Source organism: Ailuropoda melanoleuca, chromosome 8, assembly GCF_002007445.2.
Source record: "Ailuropoda melanoleuca isolate Jingjing chromosome 8, ASM200744v2, whole genome shotgun sequence".
Lineage (NCBI taxonomy): Eukaryota > Metazoa > Chordata > Mammalia > Carnivora > Ursidae > Ailuropoda > Ailuropoda melanoleuca.
In genome coordinates, this window is record NC_048225.1 from 50,647,054 (window position 1) to 50,665,431 (window position 18,378).

General features: G+C 50.0%; 1 protein-coding gene across 12 annotated transcripts in view; it reads left to right on the forward strand.

The window, feature by feature from the left end:
- The window catches only part of TENM4 (teneurin transmembrane protein 4), a 721,916-nt gene that overhangs the window by 696,301 nt on the left and 7,237 nt on the right, over positions 1 to 18,378 (forward strand). For all 12 annotated transcript variants that reach the window (XM_034666260.1, XM_034666259.1, XM_034666261.1 and 9 more), the window contains 5 exons: positions 890 to 1,062; positions 5,538 to 5,773; positions 9,243 to 9,539; positions 11,194 to 12,808; positions 17,627 to 17,769. In XM_034666260.1, coding sequence (XP_034522151.1) covers positions 890 to 1,062; positions 5,538 to 5,773; positions 9,243 to 9,539; positions 11,194 to 12,808; positions 17,627 to 17,769 — 2,464 coding nt within the window. The remainder of the gene's footprint in view (positions 1 to 889; positions 1,063 to 5,537; positions 5,774 to 9,242; positions 9,540 to 11,193; positions 12,809 to 17,626; positions 17,770 to 18,378) is intronic.

Below are 18,378 nucleotides of genomic sequence, written 5' to 3' on the forward strand. Positions count from 1 at the left end.
AGTTTTGACTCCACTACACTTCTCCGTTGTGGGACCTTGAGCAGGTGACTTCACTTTTCTGAGCCTCCTCCAGAAGAGATAATTTATACCTTTTAGACAAGTTGCAAGGAGTGAGCAAAAGAAGGTATGAGAAGCGCAAAGCTGTGGCACGGTAGGTGTTCAGTAATGGTAGGCATTTCTTTTATTATCTCAGGAATGGAAAAGAGAATTAAGATTAAATTGTCATGCTTCCGAAAGCCCGCACCAGAGCAGAGCCGTGAGTTGTGACAACTGCAGATACGTAGCTGTTCGGTGCTGGCTGTGAAATCGAGATGGGAAGGGGTTGCGAGAGCCCATCGGTTTAGCCTCCTTATGTGGTAGCAGGATCCTGGTTTGGATTCAGATTCCCCTTTCCCCAGGGTCTGTAGCTTTGTAGGAAGCCCCATCGCTTGCGTTGTTCAGGAACCACCTGTATACCTGGTCGTCAGGGTTTTGAGAGGGTACTGAAGCATCGAGTTGGGTCCCCTCACCTCTGGGAGTTCCCCAGCTCTAAGACCACAGATCAGCGGTCCCTGATGGCCCCCATCATCTCACCCCACATGGGTGGCTACTAGTTTGTAGCCACAGGCCACTGCCACATGTTCCCCACAGGACAGGGGTGATCGTCTCCACTTTATGGAATTAGCAAAGGACGACTCAGAGAGGTAAGTCATTTGCCTGCGGTCAGATATCAGCAGGTGGAGTCACTTCCCGAAAAAGCCACGCGCAAGGAGATGCAGAAGACACGGCAACGTATCTAACCAGAGAGAAAAGCAGAACACGCCGAACTGTGGCACTGGGCAGAACATGCCAAGTTCCAGCAATAGCACCATTATATTTCTGTTACTCAGAGCCACCCCTTGGTTTTCAGGTATGACAGCTTTGGCCGTCTGACAAATGTGACCTTCCCTACTGGCCAGGTGAGCAGTTTCCGAAGTGATACAGACAGCTCAGTGCATGTCCAGGTAGAGACCTCCAGCAAGGATGATGTCACCATCACCACCAACCTGTCTGCTTCAGGTGCCTTCTATACACTGCTGCAAGGTAAGCCAGGTGGGGGGCTTGGGGACCTCGAGGCAGAGGGGTGAAGGGACCCCTTTGGAAGCGGATGATATCAGAAATGAGCTGCTACCGGAAACGCCCAAGCACAGGAAAGCGTTACAACTGGTTTCTCTCTGCGTTGCCATCTAATAAGAAGAACACAGCAGCCTGCGTCCTGTATATTCTTTCCCAGAAGCTGCAGGGTAACAGTCCATTGTCTCATCCCGTTATCATCAGACGAGTAGGGAGTCCACTAGTTGCTAATCCAGGTGACCTCACTATTCCACCATTCCAGTGGTTCTCAGATTAAAGACTAACTCTCACCCTGGTGTGGGTGAGGACAAAGGACAATAATTACACCTAATCATGAAACCCTTTCATGAAGAGACCCTTCTTCTCTGCACCCGTCAGACCATCCCTGGTACGAGTTGACCTTTTAGCTTTAGGTAAATCACAGTGATAAAACCTTGCTGTGAACTAACCGTCTGCCTCAACCGTCCTCATGGGACATGGTGACCCAGAGTGGAGCTTGTAGCTTTCTTGGTTCTAGTAAGCATGAAAAAGAAAAAAAAAAAAAGCTATCACTAGGGAAAGCCTTGCTTAATTTCTTTTCCCCCACCCTCCTGATGGCTTTTGATACTTCTAAAAGCTTTGACACAAGTAGTAAAAAGAGCTTTGGGCTAGGCTCAGGGACCCAAATTCTAGTCCTGACTCTGCCATCATATCACAGAGGCCCTCAGTTTTCTCCTCAAGGAAGCAAAAGCAAGTTGAAGCCATGTTGAATGGTATGAGGCAAGGCCAGGAGCAGAAGCTCTGGAGTAGACAGGCCGGGGTCCCTGTGCCTACTGTGTCAGTTCCTACCTCTGTGAATTGGGCAGAATCCTTCTTGGCTGAGCCTCCGTCTCTGTGCCTGGGAAACGGGGCTGAGTTACGATACCTGCCTCATCCATGTTGCTCGGACGATCTCTTGACACACTGCACGTAGAGTGACCACCACAGGCCAGGCCTGTAGTAGTACTCAGTACTTGTTGGATTAGTGAACTAATTACTTAATAACTGGCACTTCGGTTTACCATAAGAAAATAACTATATATTTTCACAATCGCTTTTACTCCCAAATGTAATCCTGTGCCTATAAGGAAGCTCAAAGAACAATAGCCATTCTCGATCAAAGAAAGAGAAATGATACCCTGCAGGTCCTTCCCCACCAACACCTGTAGCAGCAGGTTGGGACACACCTGGGTATTTATGCTCTGACTGGGTTATTGCCACAGGAAGGTACCAATTCCGAGCCAGCCACGTTCTGCCTGGCCAAAGACAGCAGGGCCCCTGATGGCTCAGACATCTTGTCCTTCCCAGGGGTTAAGAACTTTCTTCTCCACTCCACACCTCTGAGCTGACTTGTGGCATTTTTCTCAAAAGTTACTGCAGCCTTTCTTATATTTAGGCAACTTTTTTAAATTCAAAAACGCCACATTTCCTCACTTTTAAAATATACCGTCAATTTAATAGCAACTTTCCAGCTTGGGGAGGACGGGAGACCCGCTGTTCAAAATTCATACAAGGACTTAAGACACATTCCAATTTCAGAAACATTAAAGCGGGAGGAGGAAAACGGCCTCTCAGAATCCAGGAAGTGCGGTACCTGTGTTTCCTCTTTGGTCCCCCTGCCAAGCTCCGTGTCCTTCTTTAATAACAGGCTTAGATGCTCCATTTGGCAGCTCCCTCGGTAGTCCTCGTGAAAAGCTCTTCCAGCTTCATCTTACATCCGAACTATGGGAAGAAATAAAAAGCAGCTGCTAATAGGGGCGGGCTTGGGGAGTCACAGCTCACATTGAAGGGGATCGTTTGAGATGGGCCTCTACAAGACACCATTCCATCCACAGTCACCGTTAATGGACATTTGTGCATTCGGCAAGAAGCAGCTTTAAAAGATAAATTGACACAGGCTTTTTCGCCATTCAAAGGAAGTAAAATACAGGTTGCCAGTGAATAATATATAGCAAGTTTAAGGCAGATCTTAGGATTCTGTGTGTGTATGAGAAAGAATGGGAGAAGGATGGAGGGGAAGGGAGTCGCGGAGGAAGGGGCTGATCTGATGCCTTTCTCGCCCGGAAGACTCAGCAAGGGTTTCCTACAAAACTACACCTTTTGTTGTTGTTGTTGTTGTTGTTGTTGTTGTTGTTGTTGTTGTTGTTTGTTGCTTGCTTAACATAGCCTGTAATATATCTCATTCAATCCAGCAAATGTTTACTGAGCACACACAATAGTAACAGTGATAGCTAACATTTTGGAACACTCATTAAGTATAACGTAGATTTTTAGTGTTTTACATTCATAGTCCTGTTTCAGCTTGCCACAACCCTATGAAGTATTATTAACATCTCCATTTCCCAAATGAAGACAGTAAGTCACTGAGAGGTTAAGTGGCTTGTTGAAAGACACACACCTGGTAAGTTATTTAGAGCTAGACAAAGAGGCTCCAGATCCCATTCTCTTAACCACTGATCTAAAGACCATGGGGAGCTATTGAAGACCCATGATCAGTACTAGAAAAGTTCACTATGACAGATCTATGCAACGGGGTGATGGACATAGAGGAGAGAGGACAAGAGGTATACATGACAGTGACTAGTACAGAGCCAGGCACATAAAACTAGAAATAGCTGGGGCGCCTGGGTAGTGCAGTCGTTAAGCGTCTGCCTTCGGCTCAGGGCGTGATCCCGGCGTTGTGGGATCGAGCCCCACATCAGGCCTCCGCTATGAGCCTGCTTCTTCCTCTCCCACTCCCCCTGCTGTGTTCCCTCTCTCGCTGGCTGTCTCTCTGTGTCAAATAAATAAAATCTTAAAAAAAAAAAAAAAAACTAGAAACAGCTAACGTGTATGTAACCCTCAGCACATGCCCAGTACTACTGTCAGCTCTTCATATTCATTAGCCCGCTTAATCCGTAAGAGCACGGCTATTATCCCCAAGGTACAGATGAAGAACCAGAGGCATGCAAGGTTAAGGAATTTGCCAAAGAGAATGGCAGAGCTGGGACTTGAACCCTGATAGCCCAGCTCCGAAAGCTGTGCTCTCCGTCTCTGGGCAGTTGTCCCTTGCATAGCGGGCCCTTAGGTGTTTGAGAATGCCTTCATTCCCAGAGTGGTAAGCCCTGCACCCCCCAGCTGCAGGACCACTAGTGAGGCCCGTAAAGAGGCTAAGGAAAAAGGAGGCACTCGTTCTGACCAAGGAACTAGGGAAGCTTCTGGGAAGAGATGACAATCAGAGCCTTGAAGGGAGGACTTGGGCTGGTGTCTATTAAAGAGGGGCGGGTGCAGACAGAAGCACCAGCTGAGGACAGACAAGAGGCAGAAGACTGCAGCACAGACTCAGAGATGTTTCCATATTTAGAAAAGAACTGTGTGCATTTTCCAGCTGAAATTTACTCTTCTCCAGAAGTTTCTTTTTAGCTACAGATCCTAATTTAAATGTTTTAATCAGGTTTAAAATTTCAAAATCAGGTTTATTTTAAAATCATTGGTATATCTGTGTGTGTGTGTGTGTGTGTGTGTGTGTGTGTATGACAGTGACTTAAAACACACATATGTTTAGCATTTTGCCAGTGATTTAAGTATTGGAGTTATTTCTTACCTTGTTATAAAGAATATTGTTACCCTGGTGTATATTAAGAACCTTAAAAATGTTCAATCCTTTGTTCCAGTACTTAACCCAAAACGAAGACAATGATTTATCCAAAAAGTATATTTTTTATGAGACGTAATTCACATACTATAAAATTCACCCTTTTAGAAAAATGAAAAATATACAATTCACCCTTTTAAAGTATACAGTTCAGGGGGTTTTAGTATATTTACAAAGTTGTACAATTATTAATGCTGTCTAATTCTGGAAATGTTTTATTATTCCCAAAAAGAAAGCATTAGCGGTCCCTCCCCATTCTACCTTTCCCTCACTAATCTACTTTCTGTCTTTATGAATTGGGCTATTCTGGACATTTCATAGAATGGACTCATTGATACATCATGTGGTCTTTTGTGTCTGACTTCTTCCACTTAGCATAATGTTTACAGTATGTTTATTTGCAGTGTTAACTTTGTAATTTTGAAAAACTGGGAACAATATCTCCTTGAAAGTCGGTTAGGTAAATTATGGTGTTTCCATATAATGGAATACTAGGCAGTCTTTCAGAGAAACATTTATGAAAAATATTCAACAGTATAATACCATGATCACTGGAAAACCATAAGCAATTTGAGGTATCAGTATATTCAGAAACATCCTAAAGTCTAGGAATATACAAAATATTGACAATGGCCTTCTTTGGGTTTTGAGATCATGGATGATCTCCCTCCATTTTCCTAGTTTTCTTCAATGACAGTGTTCTGTTTGCATAGTCAGAAAAATAAACCCATTTAAAAACATGGCTGCCCCTGATGTGCACCCACCCCAGAGCCGGTCCTCTCCTCTCCCTCAGACCAGGTCCGGAACAGCTACTACATCGGGGCGGATGGCTCCCTGCGGCTGCTGCTGGCCAACGGCATGGAGGTGGCGCTGCAGACTGAGCCCCACCTGCTGGCGGGCACCGTCAACCCCACCGTGGGCAAGAGGAACGTCACACTGCCCATCGACAACGGCCTGAACCTGGTGGAGTGGCGGCAGCGCAAGGAGCAGGCTCGGGGCCAGGTCACGGTGTTCGGGCGCCGGCTGCGGGTGAGCAATCCCCGGGCAGGTCCAGCGGTCGCGTCGGGCCTCAGCCTCTGGAGGTGGCTGGGGAGGGGCAGGGGCGGGGGGGTGGGTGGCGGTGCTGGGCTTGAGAATGAAAGAACGAGGACCAATCTGCAGAACCGGGTTCCGTTCTTGACACTGGCCCTAGGGGAGAAGGTTTCCTGGGCCCTTTGCAAAAGGGGGAAAGTCAAGTAGGCACCCCCTCCACCCCGTAATAAGTCTCAAATATCTTTTCAGTTGGTACTTGTGGAGAGGTTAACTACGGACTTCAGTGTTCGGCCTGGGTTGGGTTTCCAGCTTCTGTTATACCTGATGGAATCTGAGCAAATCCATAACGTCCTTTCATTCATCCAAAGCCTGTTTCATTCTCCAAAGAAATGGAAGGTTAAATCCATTTCACAAGTTGCTACGAGATTAGAAATAGTATACGAAGTGCCTCATATGGAGCCTAGCACACAGTAGTGGTCAGTCATACCTACCCCCGTTGCTCCTGCCGTTCTCACCACTGTTTTGGTCATTACTATCTCATACGGAGCTATCTGGAACCTAAGCCACATCCTGCGACTCCTCCCCGCCCCCCGCCAAGGGGTTGGCCTGTGAGGTCTGGCGGTTCAGAGTGCTTCTCGGTACGTGGATGCCGTGAACCAGCCCTTTCTCTGCCTCACACCCCATGTTTCTGTAGAGTGTTACCTCTGGTCCGGGCCAGGCCCCTTTGCCCAGCTTCTTTTCCCTCCAGCTTCGGAATGGAAGGTGAGGGGGAGCGTGACAGCGAAGAAACTAGCCCTGGCTTTCAGCACAGGTCCTTGCAGACGCCTGGTGCTCTGCAGACACTGCGGGCTGAAGGGAAGCACAGAAGTGAGCTAGATGTTCCCGCCTCCTAACACCCACACAACATCCCCCTGCAGCTCGGCGGGGCTGTCTCGACGTAGCCGGTATCACACAACGAGAACCCGGAAAGCCGGCCTTCCTCTGTTTCCTCCATGGCCAAGAGCTCCGGCAAAAATCGAATGTGGGAGAGAGCCTTCCACGAGTTCCCTGAGGAAGGCCTCGCTGTGTGTGCTCTTGGAGGCCTGCCACCCTCTGCAGCCCCACGGAGCCCCCTGTCTGAATTCTCCAGGAGCCCCTCAGGCACATCTGAGGCGAGGTGCTGAGCGGAAAGTTTGACCTGGGTCTGATTTCCTGCCTGGGCCTGGTGCGTAGCCCCGAGCAGCTCCTCGGAGTCTCCCCCTCCTCCGTGGAAACAAGACACTATATTCCAAGTACCTAGCCCGGTGCTGGTAGACCCCAGGTGCTCAGTAAACGGCAGCCATTAGTGCTATTAGGATTTCCCCTCTGCGGTGTGAACTGGACCAGAAGTTTCCCAGGCTTTAACTGGTCCCTCTCCCAGCCTGAGATTAATGGTGCACCAGTCGGGTGGCCCCATCTCCGTGTCCTCCCAAAATAAATGGCCACCCACAGTGGCGGCATGTGGAATTAGAATGTTAGCCGGGTGCGCCTCCCCATAATGGAGCTCATTTTTTATACAACTGGGAACTTTTTTAATAAAGAAAGATGTAAAATAATCTCATTGCCGCCACTGCCGAGCACAGGAAGCATTAGGCAGTTCCCCAGTGAGCTGCTTAATTCAATTTTATTAATTTTGCCACAGAGGTTTAGCTCCCCTTCACTAGGGGTCCTCCAGGGGAGGAGGGGGGCAGCTGGCTGGGTGGCACCTCCTCGGGGGGAGTTGCAGGGGACTTTGCAAAAGAGGCTTTGAAATGGCCCCCGTCGCTGCTGGTGGTGTGGACCCTGCACCTTCCTTTGCCCTCCCGGCAAAGAGCACAAGCTTCGGTCTCCAGCGCCTCTGATTTTTCATGGGAATTGTCTGCCACACTGTTTTTGCTCTGCAGTTGTGTTTGATTACCCCTGGGAAGGCAACCTTATTATAACCAGGCCATTCACAGCTAAAGTTGTCCCAGTATCATTATAAATTCTTATTTTCAAGGTTTGCGAATTTGTTTGGAGAGAAGGGGGAAACACACATGTCTCTACTTTCTCCGAGAATGACCGTGATATTTGCTGCCTTAATGGAAATAATTGCAATCATTAATTCAGGACCTTCTATGCACCCAGAACTCCACTAGGCAATTGACTTAGGCTTCCTCAGTCCCCACAATGGCTGGGTTGTTTCACAGAGGAAGAAACTGAGACTCAGGGAACGGTGCTTGCCCAAGGTCACACAGAAAGGCGATGGGTCACAGCATTGAGGCTGGAATCCTGGCCTTAATTTCTAGACCTGAGCCCTTTTCACCACACAGAGCCCTACAGGGCCTCCCATTACCATGGCGCACGTGTGTGCTTTTGTGTCATGTGACCTACATTGTCTGCTTTCCTCTTGTGTTTTTCTTACGACTTGTCAGACTTAACCAGTGACTAATGGAGAGTCACAAAATGTGCCCAAATGCCCTGTCAGGCCAGGAACCAACTAGAGGGGACCAGCATTTTAGCTTCGGAGTATCTGGAAGTATTTCAGGGGCAACCAGTGCCCAGGGTGGATCCCGATATGGAAGGGGGCCTCTGAAGTGTATTTCTTTATTAAACTATGAAAAACCCTGACTTACTGCTACCCTTGTGGGAGCCCTATATTCCTGACTCTGAAAGGAAATTGAATTGCGTGCTGACCTAGCAACCCAGGTAGAGATCCTCATCCTAGAGGCAGGAGCAAAATGTCCCAAAAGTAGGACTTTGTCTGTCCCCAGGCAGCCCTCCGCCCTAGAAGCTGTCCTAGACTCAAACACCCATTGCCTCCAGGGGCCTCGAGGAAGAAGTAGACACCTTGGAGGCTGACCAAGGTGACCAGGAGGCCCTGACTATGGCGGCAGAGGGCAGGAGCAACCTCAGAGGGGATGGGAAGTCCAAGGCCCCTAAAAGGACAGACACACTCAGAGGACCCCTGAGCATTTGTCAGCATGTTGCCAGAGTGAGAGTCACATCCAGACGCAGTCACTCACAAGCTGGGAGATCTGGAGCATGTCTCTTCATGTCCCTGAGATTTGGTCTCCTCAGTGCCAAACACTAGAACATTCATTGCTTGGCACATGAGAAATGGGGTCACGCATGAATTTGCTGGACCCACCTGGCCTCTCCCTTTTTAGGAGAGAGTCAAGAAGGATCTGCCTTTTTGTCCTCATTAGAAGACTCCCATTAGGAAATGATGTGGACTGTCTTCAGGACTAGCCGCTGTTGGCTCAGCACCAGCACTGTCTTTACTCTCACAATAGTCCTACGTAATTGGCATTATTATTCCCATTTTACAGGTGAAGAAGCATCACAGAGCTGACAGGTGACAGAACCAGGACCCAAACCCTGTCTGTTCACACCCATGACCTGTGCTGCCTCCTCTACTCAGGACCTTCTCACACCAGAGTTTCCCGTGTCCAGATTAACTCTCTCTTTCCTCCTGCCCCTTCTCCAGGTTCACAACCGGAACCTCCTGTCCTTGGACTTTGACCGTGTGACCCGCACCGAGAAGATCTATGATGACCACCGCAAGTTCACCCTCCGAATCCTGTACGACCAGGCAGGGCGGCCCAGCCTCTGGTCACCCAGCAGCAGGCTGAACGGCGTCAACGTGACATACTCCCCCAGGGGCCATATCGCCGGCGTCCAGAGAGGCATCATGTCGGAGAGGATGGAATACGACCAGGCGGGTCGCATCACATCCAGGATCTTCGCCGATGGGAAGACGTGGAGCTACACATACTTAGGGAAGGCAGGTGTCCATCTCCCCACCACTGGCCTTACCATACAGAAGGCCCGCCATTGTGGCTCAACTCACGGCCAGGCCCAGCCTGCTGACTTCAGTGGGGTGGATTAGACCCAAGTGGTCTCTAAAAGGAAATGTGCAGAAAAATCTGCAGCAGAGGATCAGGGAGCCCAGCAGGCATCTGGGTGGAGTGGAGAGATGCTGCAGCAGGTGGGAGTTTGGGGGCAGGAGAATGTGAAAGCCCCACGTGACAGACAAGAGCTGGGAAGAGGCCCGACGCTAACTGGTCTCCCAGAGCAGGACTCAGTGTGCAGACCCAGGCCGGGGTCTTCTGCCAGATCTGGGGCACACCGTGCGATCTGGCCACAGAGAACAGGGCAGAATCCTAGCAGTGAGTCCCTAAGCAGGAGGTGAATGGTGGGCTAACTTTAATAAACCCCTTCTGCTTCAGGTCAGGCTTTATTGCATCCCAGCCGCTAGGAGTCAGGAAAGCCCTGAGAGCAAAAGTTGGTCCCAAACAGGAGAAAATGGTAGCTTTGCTGCCGAGAAACCTCCAGGTCTGTTACCGACAGACTTACTCCCAAAAGAGAGCCTGCACCTCCAACCCAGCCCCCGTTCTGATACCCACAGCTTTACTCTGTTTCCTGCTCATGGTCCCCTGCCAAGGGCCTGGGCTGTGCTTGGTCTGTGCTCAGTCTTCCTCACCCTGTGCTGGGTGAGCACCTCCAAGAGCCATGTTCTCTGGTGGTGCTAAGAGAGACCTTGGAGGTCATCCGACATACTGAAAAACCCAACCCAGAGGGGGAAAGAACTTTCCCGGGGCCACACAATAAGCCCATGGTTAGGAATCAGGTTTCCCCATCCCCATCACAGCCTGCCCCACCCCAGTGTGGGCATATGACCTGTTCCTGCATAAACAGCCATGCAAAGCCTTAAATGCCCTTCTCAGATGCGGTCTCTATCCCGCGGCATCAACAGAAGTTCTTCAGCAGGCAGGAGATGCTGTCAGGCTGTGTTTCAGGAAAATCATTCTTGCTTGGGTAGGAAGATGGACCTGAGACGGAAGCTGAAGCAATGCACCCAGGAGGGCGGCTGCTGCCATACCCTTCGTCAGTGCTCCCGACCTTTCTCACACACCAGCACCCACTAAAATCACTTTCGAACCACACAAAGGGGCGCATGGACAAGGCCGCCCACTGTAGGAAGACAAATGGCCTGAGTGCCAGGGCCAAGGGCTGAGAGAAATCCCTTTTTTTATTTTTGTAAGATTTTGTTTATTTGTCTGAGAGAGAGAGAGAGAGCACGTGAGCGGGGAGGGGCAGAGGAGAAGAAAGAATGAGACGCAGACTGCACACTGAGCGTGGAGCTCAACGTGGGGCTCAGTCCTACAACCCCAAGATCGCGACCTGCGCCAAAACCAAGAGTCAGACGCCCAAACGACTGAGCCACTGAGGCGCCCCAGGAAGTCCTTACCTTGGCACATTCGTATCCCTACTGCAGTATCCTATGGCACGTGGGTTAGAAAGCTGCGGCTTGGGCAGAACTTAGGAGAACCACCAGTTTCCTTGGCCTTTTATTCCTCCTCTAAGTCTTAGGCACACAGACTTACCCTTCCTCCCCATGCCCCTCCCCTCACGTCTTTGTTCTGCTCTCCCTCCAGTCCATGGTTCTGCTCCTGCACAGCCAGAGGCAGTACATCTTTGAGTTCGACAAGAACGACCGCCTCTCCTCCGTGACGATGCCCAGCGTGGCCCGGCAGACCCTAGAGACCATCCGGTCCGTGGGCTACTACAGAAACGTCTACCAGCCCCCCGAGGGCAACGCGTCAGTCATCCAGGACTTCACCGAGGACGGGCGCCTCCTCCACACCTCCTACCTGGGCACCGGCCGCAGGGTCATCTACAAGTATGGCAAACTGTCAAAGCTCGCCGAGATGCTGTATGACACCACCAAGGTGAGCTTCACCTATGATGAGACAGCAGGCGTGCTGAAGACCATCAACCTACAGAATGAGGGCTTCACCTGCACCATCCGCTACCGCCAAATCGGGCCCCTGATCGACCGCCAGATCTTCCGATTCACCGAGGAAGGCATGGTCAATGCTCGTTTTGACTATAACTATGACAACAGTTTCCGGGTGACCAGCATGCAGGCTGTGATCAATGAGACCCCGCTGCCCATCGATCTCTATCGCTATGATGATGTGTCAGGCAAGACAGAGCAGTTCGGGAAGTTCGGCGTCATCTACTATGACATTAACCAGATCATCACTACGGCGGTCATGACCCACACCAAACACTTTGACGCGTACGGCCGGATGAAGGAAGTGCAATATGAGATTTTCCGCTCCCTCATGTACTGGATGACCGTCCAGTACGATAACATGGGGCGAGTAGTGAAGAAGGAGTTGAAGGTGGGACCCTATGCTAATACCACCCGCTACTCCTATGAGTATGATGCTGACGGCCAGCTCCAGACGGTCTCCATCAATGACAAGCCACTCTGGCGATACAGCTATGACCTCAATGGGAACCTGCACTTACTAAGCCCGAGGAACAGTGCGCGGCTTACCCCGCTAAGGTACGACCTCCGTGACCGCATCACCAGGCTGGGTGACGTGCAGTACAAGATGGACGAGGATGGCTTCCTGAGGCAGCGGGGCGGGGATGTCTTCGAGTACAATTCCGCCGGCCTGCTCATCAAGGCATACAACCGGGCCGGCGGCTGGAGCGTCAGGTACCACTACGACGGCCTGGGGCGGCGCGTGTCCAGCAAGAGCAGCCACGGCCACCACCTGCAGTTCTTCTATGCGGACCTGACCAACCCCACCAAGGTCACCCACCTTTACAACCACTCCAGCTCCGAGATCACATCCCTCTACTACGATCTGCAAGGGCACCTCTTTGCCATGGAGCTGAGCAGCGGCGATGAGTTTTACATAGCCTGTGACAACATCGGGACCCCTCTTGCTGTCTTCAGTGGAACAGGCCTGATGATCAAGCAGATTCTGTACACGGCCTATGGGGAGATCTACATGGACACCAACCCCAACTTCCAGATCATCATCGGCTACCATGGAGGCCTCTACGATCCGCTTACCAAGCTCATCCACATGGGCCGGCGGGACTATGACGTGCTGGCTGGGCGCTGGACCAGCCCAGACCACGAGCTGTGGAAGCGTCTGACTAGCAGCAACATCATGCCTTTTAATCTCTACATGTTTAAAAACAACAACCCCATCAGCAACTCTCAGGACATCAAGTGTTTCATGACAGGTGAGGACTGGGGCTCATTCAGAGGACAGGGACCACCGCTGCTCTGGTCATCTGACGAGATAGTCTTCCTTGCGAAAGCTGGGATGGGGTGACAAGAAACATTGGCTTTCTCTTACAACAGCGTTTTCCAAAGTATTTTTTAAGAAACATTACTTTAGAGAAATAGCCTAGGAAAACTGGTACTGACGTCAAATTAATTCAACAGGGCAGCCACCATTTTTAAGTTTTCATAAGACACCGCAGCTTATGAAAGGCTCTGAGAAGTTCTGTAGTAAAGAGAACTGTTTGATACATTTACCCACAATTTCTCAAACATTTGAGCATGAAACCCCTTTACCTGTTTTTTAAACATTTGAACATGAAATCCCTTTACCCACTTGAGCATGAAGCCCCTTTTTTCACCATGAAACTCTAATATTTCACTGGATACAGACTAAGAATACAGTTTGGGAGTTTCTGACCCAGAGATGGGGCTGGCTAGGAGTCCCCGATAGGGTGGGTGATGGTATAGCTAAAAAAAAAAATTCAGTTTTCTTATTTGGGACAATGTAGTAGACAGTCACAAAACTTACTTAACTTCCCTGAATTCCAGTTTCCTGATGTGTAAATTAAAGTTAGAACACCTGCACTGACACTGGTGAATTAAATATGCACATTGTAAATCTTTGAGCAACCACTAAAGAATAAAACAGAGACATAGCTAATTAGTCAATAGTGGAAATAAAGTGAAGACTAAAAAAATATTCAAACCGAAGAGGGGAGGAAGAGGGGATAAAAAGAGAAAGATGGTTGCGAGGGCAAAACGACATACATTTAATAACCTGCCTAGCACAGTACCTGACTCATGGTGATTACCTTCTTCCTCCCGGATTTAAAAAGTGGGCTTTGTTTTCTACTCCTGTGAAACCACCTGAAATATAAGTGTCCCCATTGGTCACACATGCCAGAAATGCCTGCAGCAGCCACAGTCCAGCCACAGAAGACCTCAGGGGTCAGAGCAGCTACGGGGATTCCGGTCTGGATAAAGCCAGCACTTTTTATAAAAGAGACTTTTTTGTTGGCACAGACTGGGTACATGTCCTTCTGTTTTTCCTGTGATCCCAGCTATGCCCACACCCTGTTTCAAGGCAGATTCGTTTTCATTCAACAAACGCCTCCTCCTTGCAGCCACTGTTGTAGGAACTGGGGATAGGAAGATGGACACTGCCCTCCAGGAGCACACACTGCGGGGGTGGGGCAGACAGCTGCCATCCAGTGTGAGGGGCCCAGGGTGAAGGTTTTCACTGATGGCCATTGAAACACAGGAGGCATAGCTGTCTCTGCCCAGGGAGCAGCTGATGCATGGGGCCCTCTTCATCAACTAATGCGGAGAAAGGCAGTCCAAGGAGAGGCCTGCATATACAAAAGAGAGGGCAACAGGGACAGCTCACGTAAGTGCCTGTTAGAGATGTGGCTTCCTGGCTCCCCGAACTTGGCAGCCCAGTCTGGACCCTGTTTCTGTTGACACTGATTGGTGGATTTTCTTTCAGCAAGAACCCCAGGGGGTCATGTTGAGAGCAGGAGTCCCCAAGTGAGGTGGAAGAGGGAACATGGTGGTGGGCACGTGCGGTGGTGAAAACACACTTGGGACCTGTGGGAAACAGGACTGTCCCAACACAGTCTCCCTACGCTCAACTTGCTTGCAGCCCTAGAAAACTTTACAGATTTAGAGCACATTGCATTACTTCTGTCTGCATCCTCCTGCCTCATCCTCCAGTGAGTCTCTCTTGAGGTATCTTGGCAGGTTAGTTTAGCTGGGAAAAAAAGTGAAGCAGAAAAACATTTTGCTACTAAAAACCAGGACACCGCCAATTCTCACTAAGCCTGTTAGCTTCCACGTGAGCTATGTGCAAACGCACTCACATCCAGCAGTAACACCAATAAAAAGGAGCATCTGTTTTCCAAAACTTTCTTCAAAGGTCCTGAGATATCCTCCAATGGGTTAGGCTTAGGTCACATGACAGCGCCTGAACCACACACTGTGGCTGCAGAGAGAAAACGCGCTGACTGGCTTAGCCTAGGTCGCATGCTCCATTGCCGCACCCTTAGGTGGAGTCAGTGTCCCTCCAGCTACACGGATACCCCAAAAGGAAAGAGCGGGAAGGCAGAATGGGATGCTGGGAAGGCAACCACAAAATGTCCACTGCAGATACATCATACACACTACCACACTAACCCTGCCGTGAAGCCTGTGAGATGGGATCACTGAGCCCACTATCAGAGAGTGAAGGTCAGAGCTCTAAAGTAACTGGCCCGCTGAGAAGTGGCAGGGCTCCAAAATCCTCATTCTGGGAATGGAATCCACTCCATGCTATGCACACGTAAAAGGGATTCATCGATGTCCCGGGTGGCCACGCCTGAGGTCTAGGGCCGATGGGTAAAGAGGAGCTTTTTAACTTGAGGGAAATGTCTAGCTGTGGTATCATGAAAAGGAAGGTAAGATCCCCAGCTCTTCAGAAAAGCGCTGTAGAAAAACCAATGAAGAAATCCATTTTCAGCATTTTTCCTGAAGGCATCATGAGAAATGTTCCTACCTTCCATCAGTTATAATTAAGGCCCAGCCCTCTTTTCAGCCCCTTGGTTTCCTGGGAATTTGTTGTATTCCTGATAGAAGTTTTCCTTTCCAACTACAAATTCAGATGCAAGTTCTCGCCCTCGGGCAAAAATGACTTCGGAGAGGATTACCCCCAATGTGTTTGTTTTAATTTCCTGAAAAACCATCTGCCACGATTCACAGAATCAGAGATTCTCAAAAACTCAGTGAGGAAAGGGACTTTGGAAGAAAGCTAGTCTGAGAGCCTCGTGTCATAAATGAGGAAATGGGGATCCAGGGACACGGAGGCCTGGGTTTGAAGGGACACAGAAAACCTATGAGCCAGGAACTGAGCTGGACACTTCAGAATATAATATAGGAAACCCATTCCTTCCTGTAACAGAACAGTTCCCGCTCTATGATGGCTGCCCAAAGTGGTAACACTATTAGCGTTCTTCTCCATGGCTTGGTGAAAACCGTTTCTACCACCAGTTTGCAGATCCGGAAACGGAATTTCAGAGAGGTTAAGGCAACTGTCTACGTTCACACAGTCTGCAAGCTCGGGAACCTGAATTTCGACCCGGGTTTTGTCTTGCCTCACCATGCTCTTTCCCTTCCACGATCTTTATAGGAGTAGAACCTGGGTTTCCTAGCTGCCCTTCCTACCTTCCCTCCACCCCAGTACCTCCAGATTTCACACCCAACAGAGGGGCTCTGGGGCATGCAAAAAACACAAACAAACAAAAAACAAAGGCAAACGTGAGGTTCTCGAATGGGAAGACAGCATGGGATGCAGGGGTGGCAGGGACACAGTTGTCAAGTTCCAAAGGATACGCCCATCCCTGGGATGGCCTCAGTGGGTGCTAGGGGAAGACACTTTCACCAATGCCTGGACCCTAAGCAGGGCCTCCCTAACCAAGGACGTGTCTCCTTTGAAAGAAGCCAAAAGCAGTCCTGGATGCCCGTAGCCCGGAATTGCCAGCTCTGAGGCTCAGCTCCACATCCCTCCGTCCCCAGACTTTGGGTTCTGAGTTTCTGCTATACTCTAGCATCTTCAGCTGCCCCCTTCTCAAGGAAGGCTGAGCCACACTGGGACACGGGCTGTCTCCTCTAGGTCCCCAGTCAACTCCCACCTGTCTTCCCAGGCTCTTCCTCCTCCAGCCAGTTTTTCCTTCTGGTTCTCTCTCTGCCTTGCTGAGCTGCTCTCCAGTTACCTCAACCCTCCCTGCTCTCCCTCCCCTCTCTTGGCTTTGCCTTGTATGATGGTCTTTGTCTGAAGCTCCCCCTTCATCTCTGCTAAAGCCTGACAAAGGTACACAGCTTTCAATGCCTGCCTTAAAGGCCAACTTCTTCATGAAGACTTAGCAGCCTGTCCAACTGGAAGACTTCTACCCTCCTCTCATCTTTTCTTCTTGTGTCAAAGTTTTGCACGCCCATGTCTCATCCCCCCTTCAGGGTCCTGAGTGTGCAAGGTGAGGGTCAGTGTAACACGCTCCTGGGCACATTCAGCAGCAGTGGGCCAGGTAGCCGATGGCACAGCATCCATCCTCTTTCTTTTCCTTATGTCTTGGCTTCCAAATCCTCCCTGCCCCTCTGCCTAATATTTTATAATTAGTAACCCCCCCAGGAATGTTCTAACATCAGTGAAACCAGTGCTTATGGGGCTAGATCCTCCAGCCCAATATTAAAGATTGGAAAATGAAGGCACCGGGGGGTTAAGTGACTTCCTTTGCATCACTTCCCGGAAGAAATGAAAGGTATGATCAGCGTGGGGGAAACGCTGTGAGCTTTGGTATAGGCCACCCCATGGCTCCGGAGAGGAGGGAGGGCTTGTTTCTTAGGTGACTTTCCTGTTTGAAAGTACTCATCTACACCTTCCGTTTGGGTGTGGCTGTCCTCTGCGAGTGTATCCTACAGATGCCAGGAGACGATGCGCACAGCTGCCCCCCGGGTGGGAGACCAAGGCCCCAGGAGACGGAGTGACAGAATGGGGGATCCGGAAACATAGGCTCTACTGGATACATGCTCTCTTGGGTACATACCCAGGAGTGGGGCACCAGGTCCTGAGAGTACATACAGCTTTTATAGAACAGTTTTGCAAGGTGCTTGTAGCAGCTGCTTGTCCCACCTGCAACACTCCACCCCCTCACCCCCACTGCAGCCCAACTCTAGGCTAATTTATTGGGATATGTCACCTCTGAGGGCCACTTACTCCATGAGGACGTGCCTGCTTCTCTCCCACTCAGATGTGAACAGTTGGCTCCTCACCTTTGGATTCCAGCTACACAACGTGATTCCTGGCTACCCCAAGCCAGACATGGATGCCATGGAACCATCCTACGAGCTCATCCACACGCAGATGAAAACTCAGGAGTGGGACAACAGCAAGGTAATTGGCGCACAGCTGCCCACCGTTGGGCCATTCAGACATGACAGGAGTGGGTCCTGCAAAGCTTTCCCGGAAAGCATGGGCCCGTGATGGAAACTGCCAGAAGCTACTCAGCCTGTATGTAGGGACCCTGCTGCTGGTAAGCCACCGTGGTGGGCCCAGCTGCAACAGCACACAGACCCTCACAAGCCCTATTCAGTTTTCTGTGTTACGCTGAGTTTGGAAATCTATAAAAACAATGAGCCTTTGTCACTGCCCAGAGCAAAAGTGCAAGGAGGGAAGGTGTGTTCTAAATACAAACGTGGTATTTTTCTGAGCACCTCAGTGCACCTGAACTTGCCTGAGGTATGCTACACCAGTTAACTCACAAATTTCCCCTGCTATTACTGGTCACGCTGTACAGATTTCATGCCCGAGGCTTTCCAGGGCCACACAGCAAGGGAAGGGGTAGAGCTGGGATTCAAAGCTGGATCTGTCTGTAGCCATTCAAACCAATATGACTTTCTCATGTTCCCAGTCCGGGGGAAAGCAAGGTTGTTAGATGGTATACCCCTGGCAGCCAGAAACCTCAGGCATCCATATATCTTACTCCAACCCGATTCCATCCGT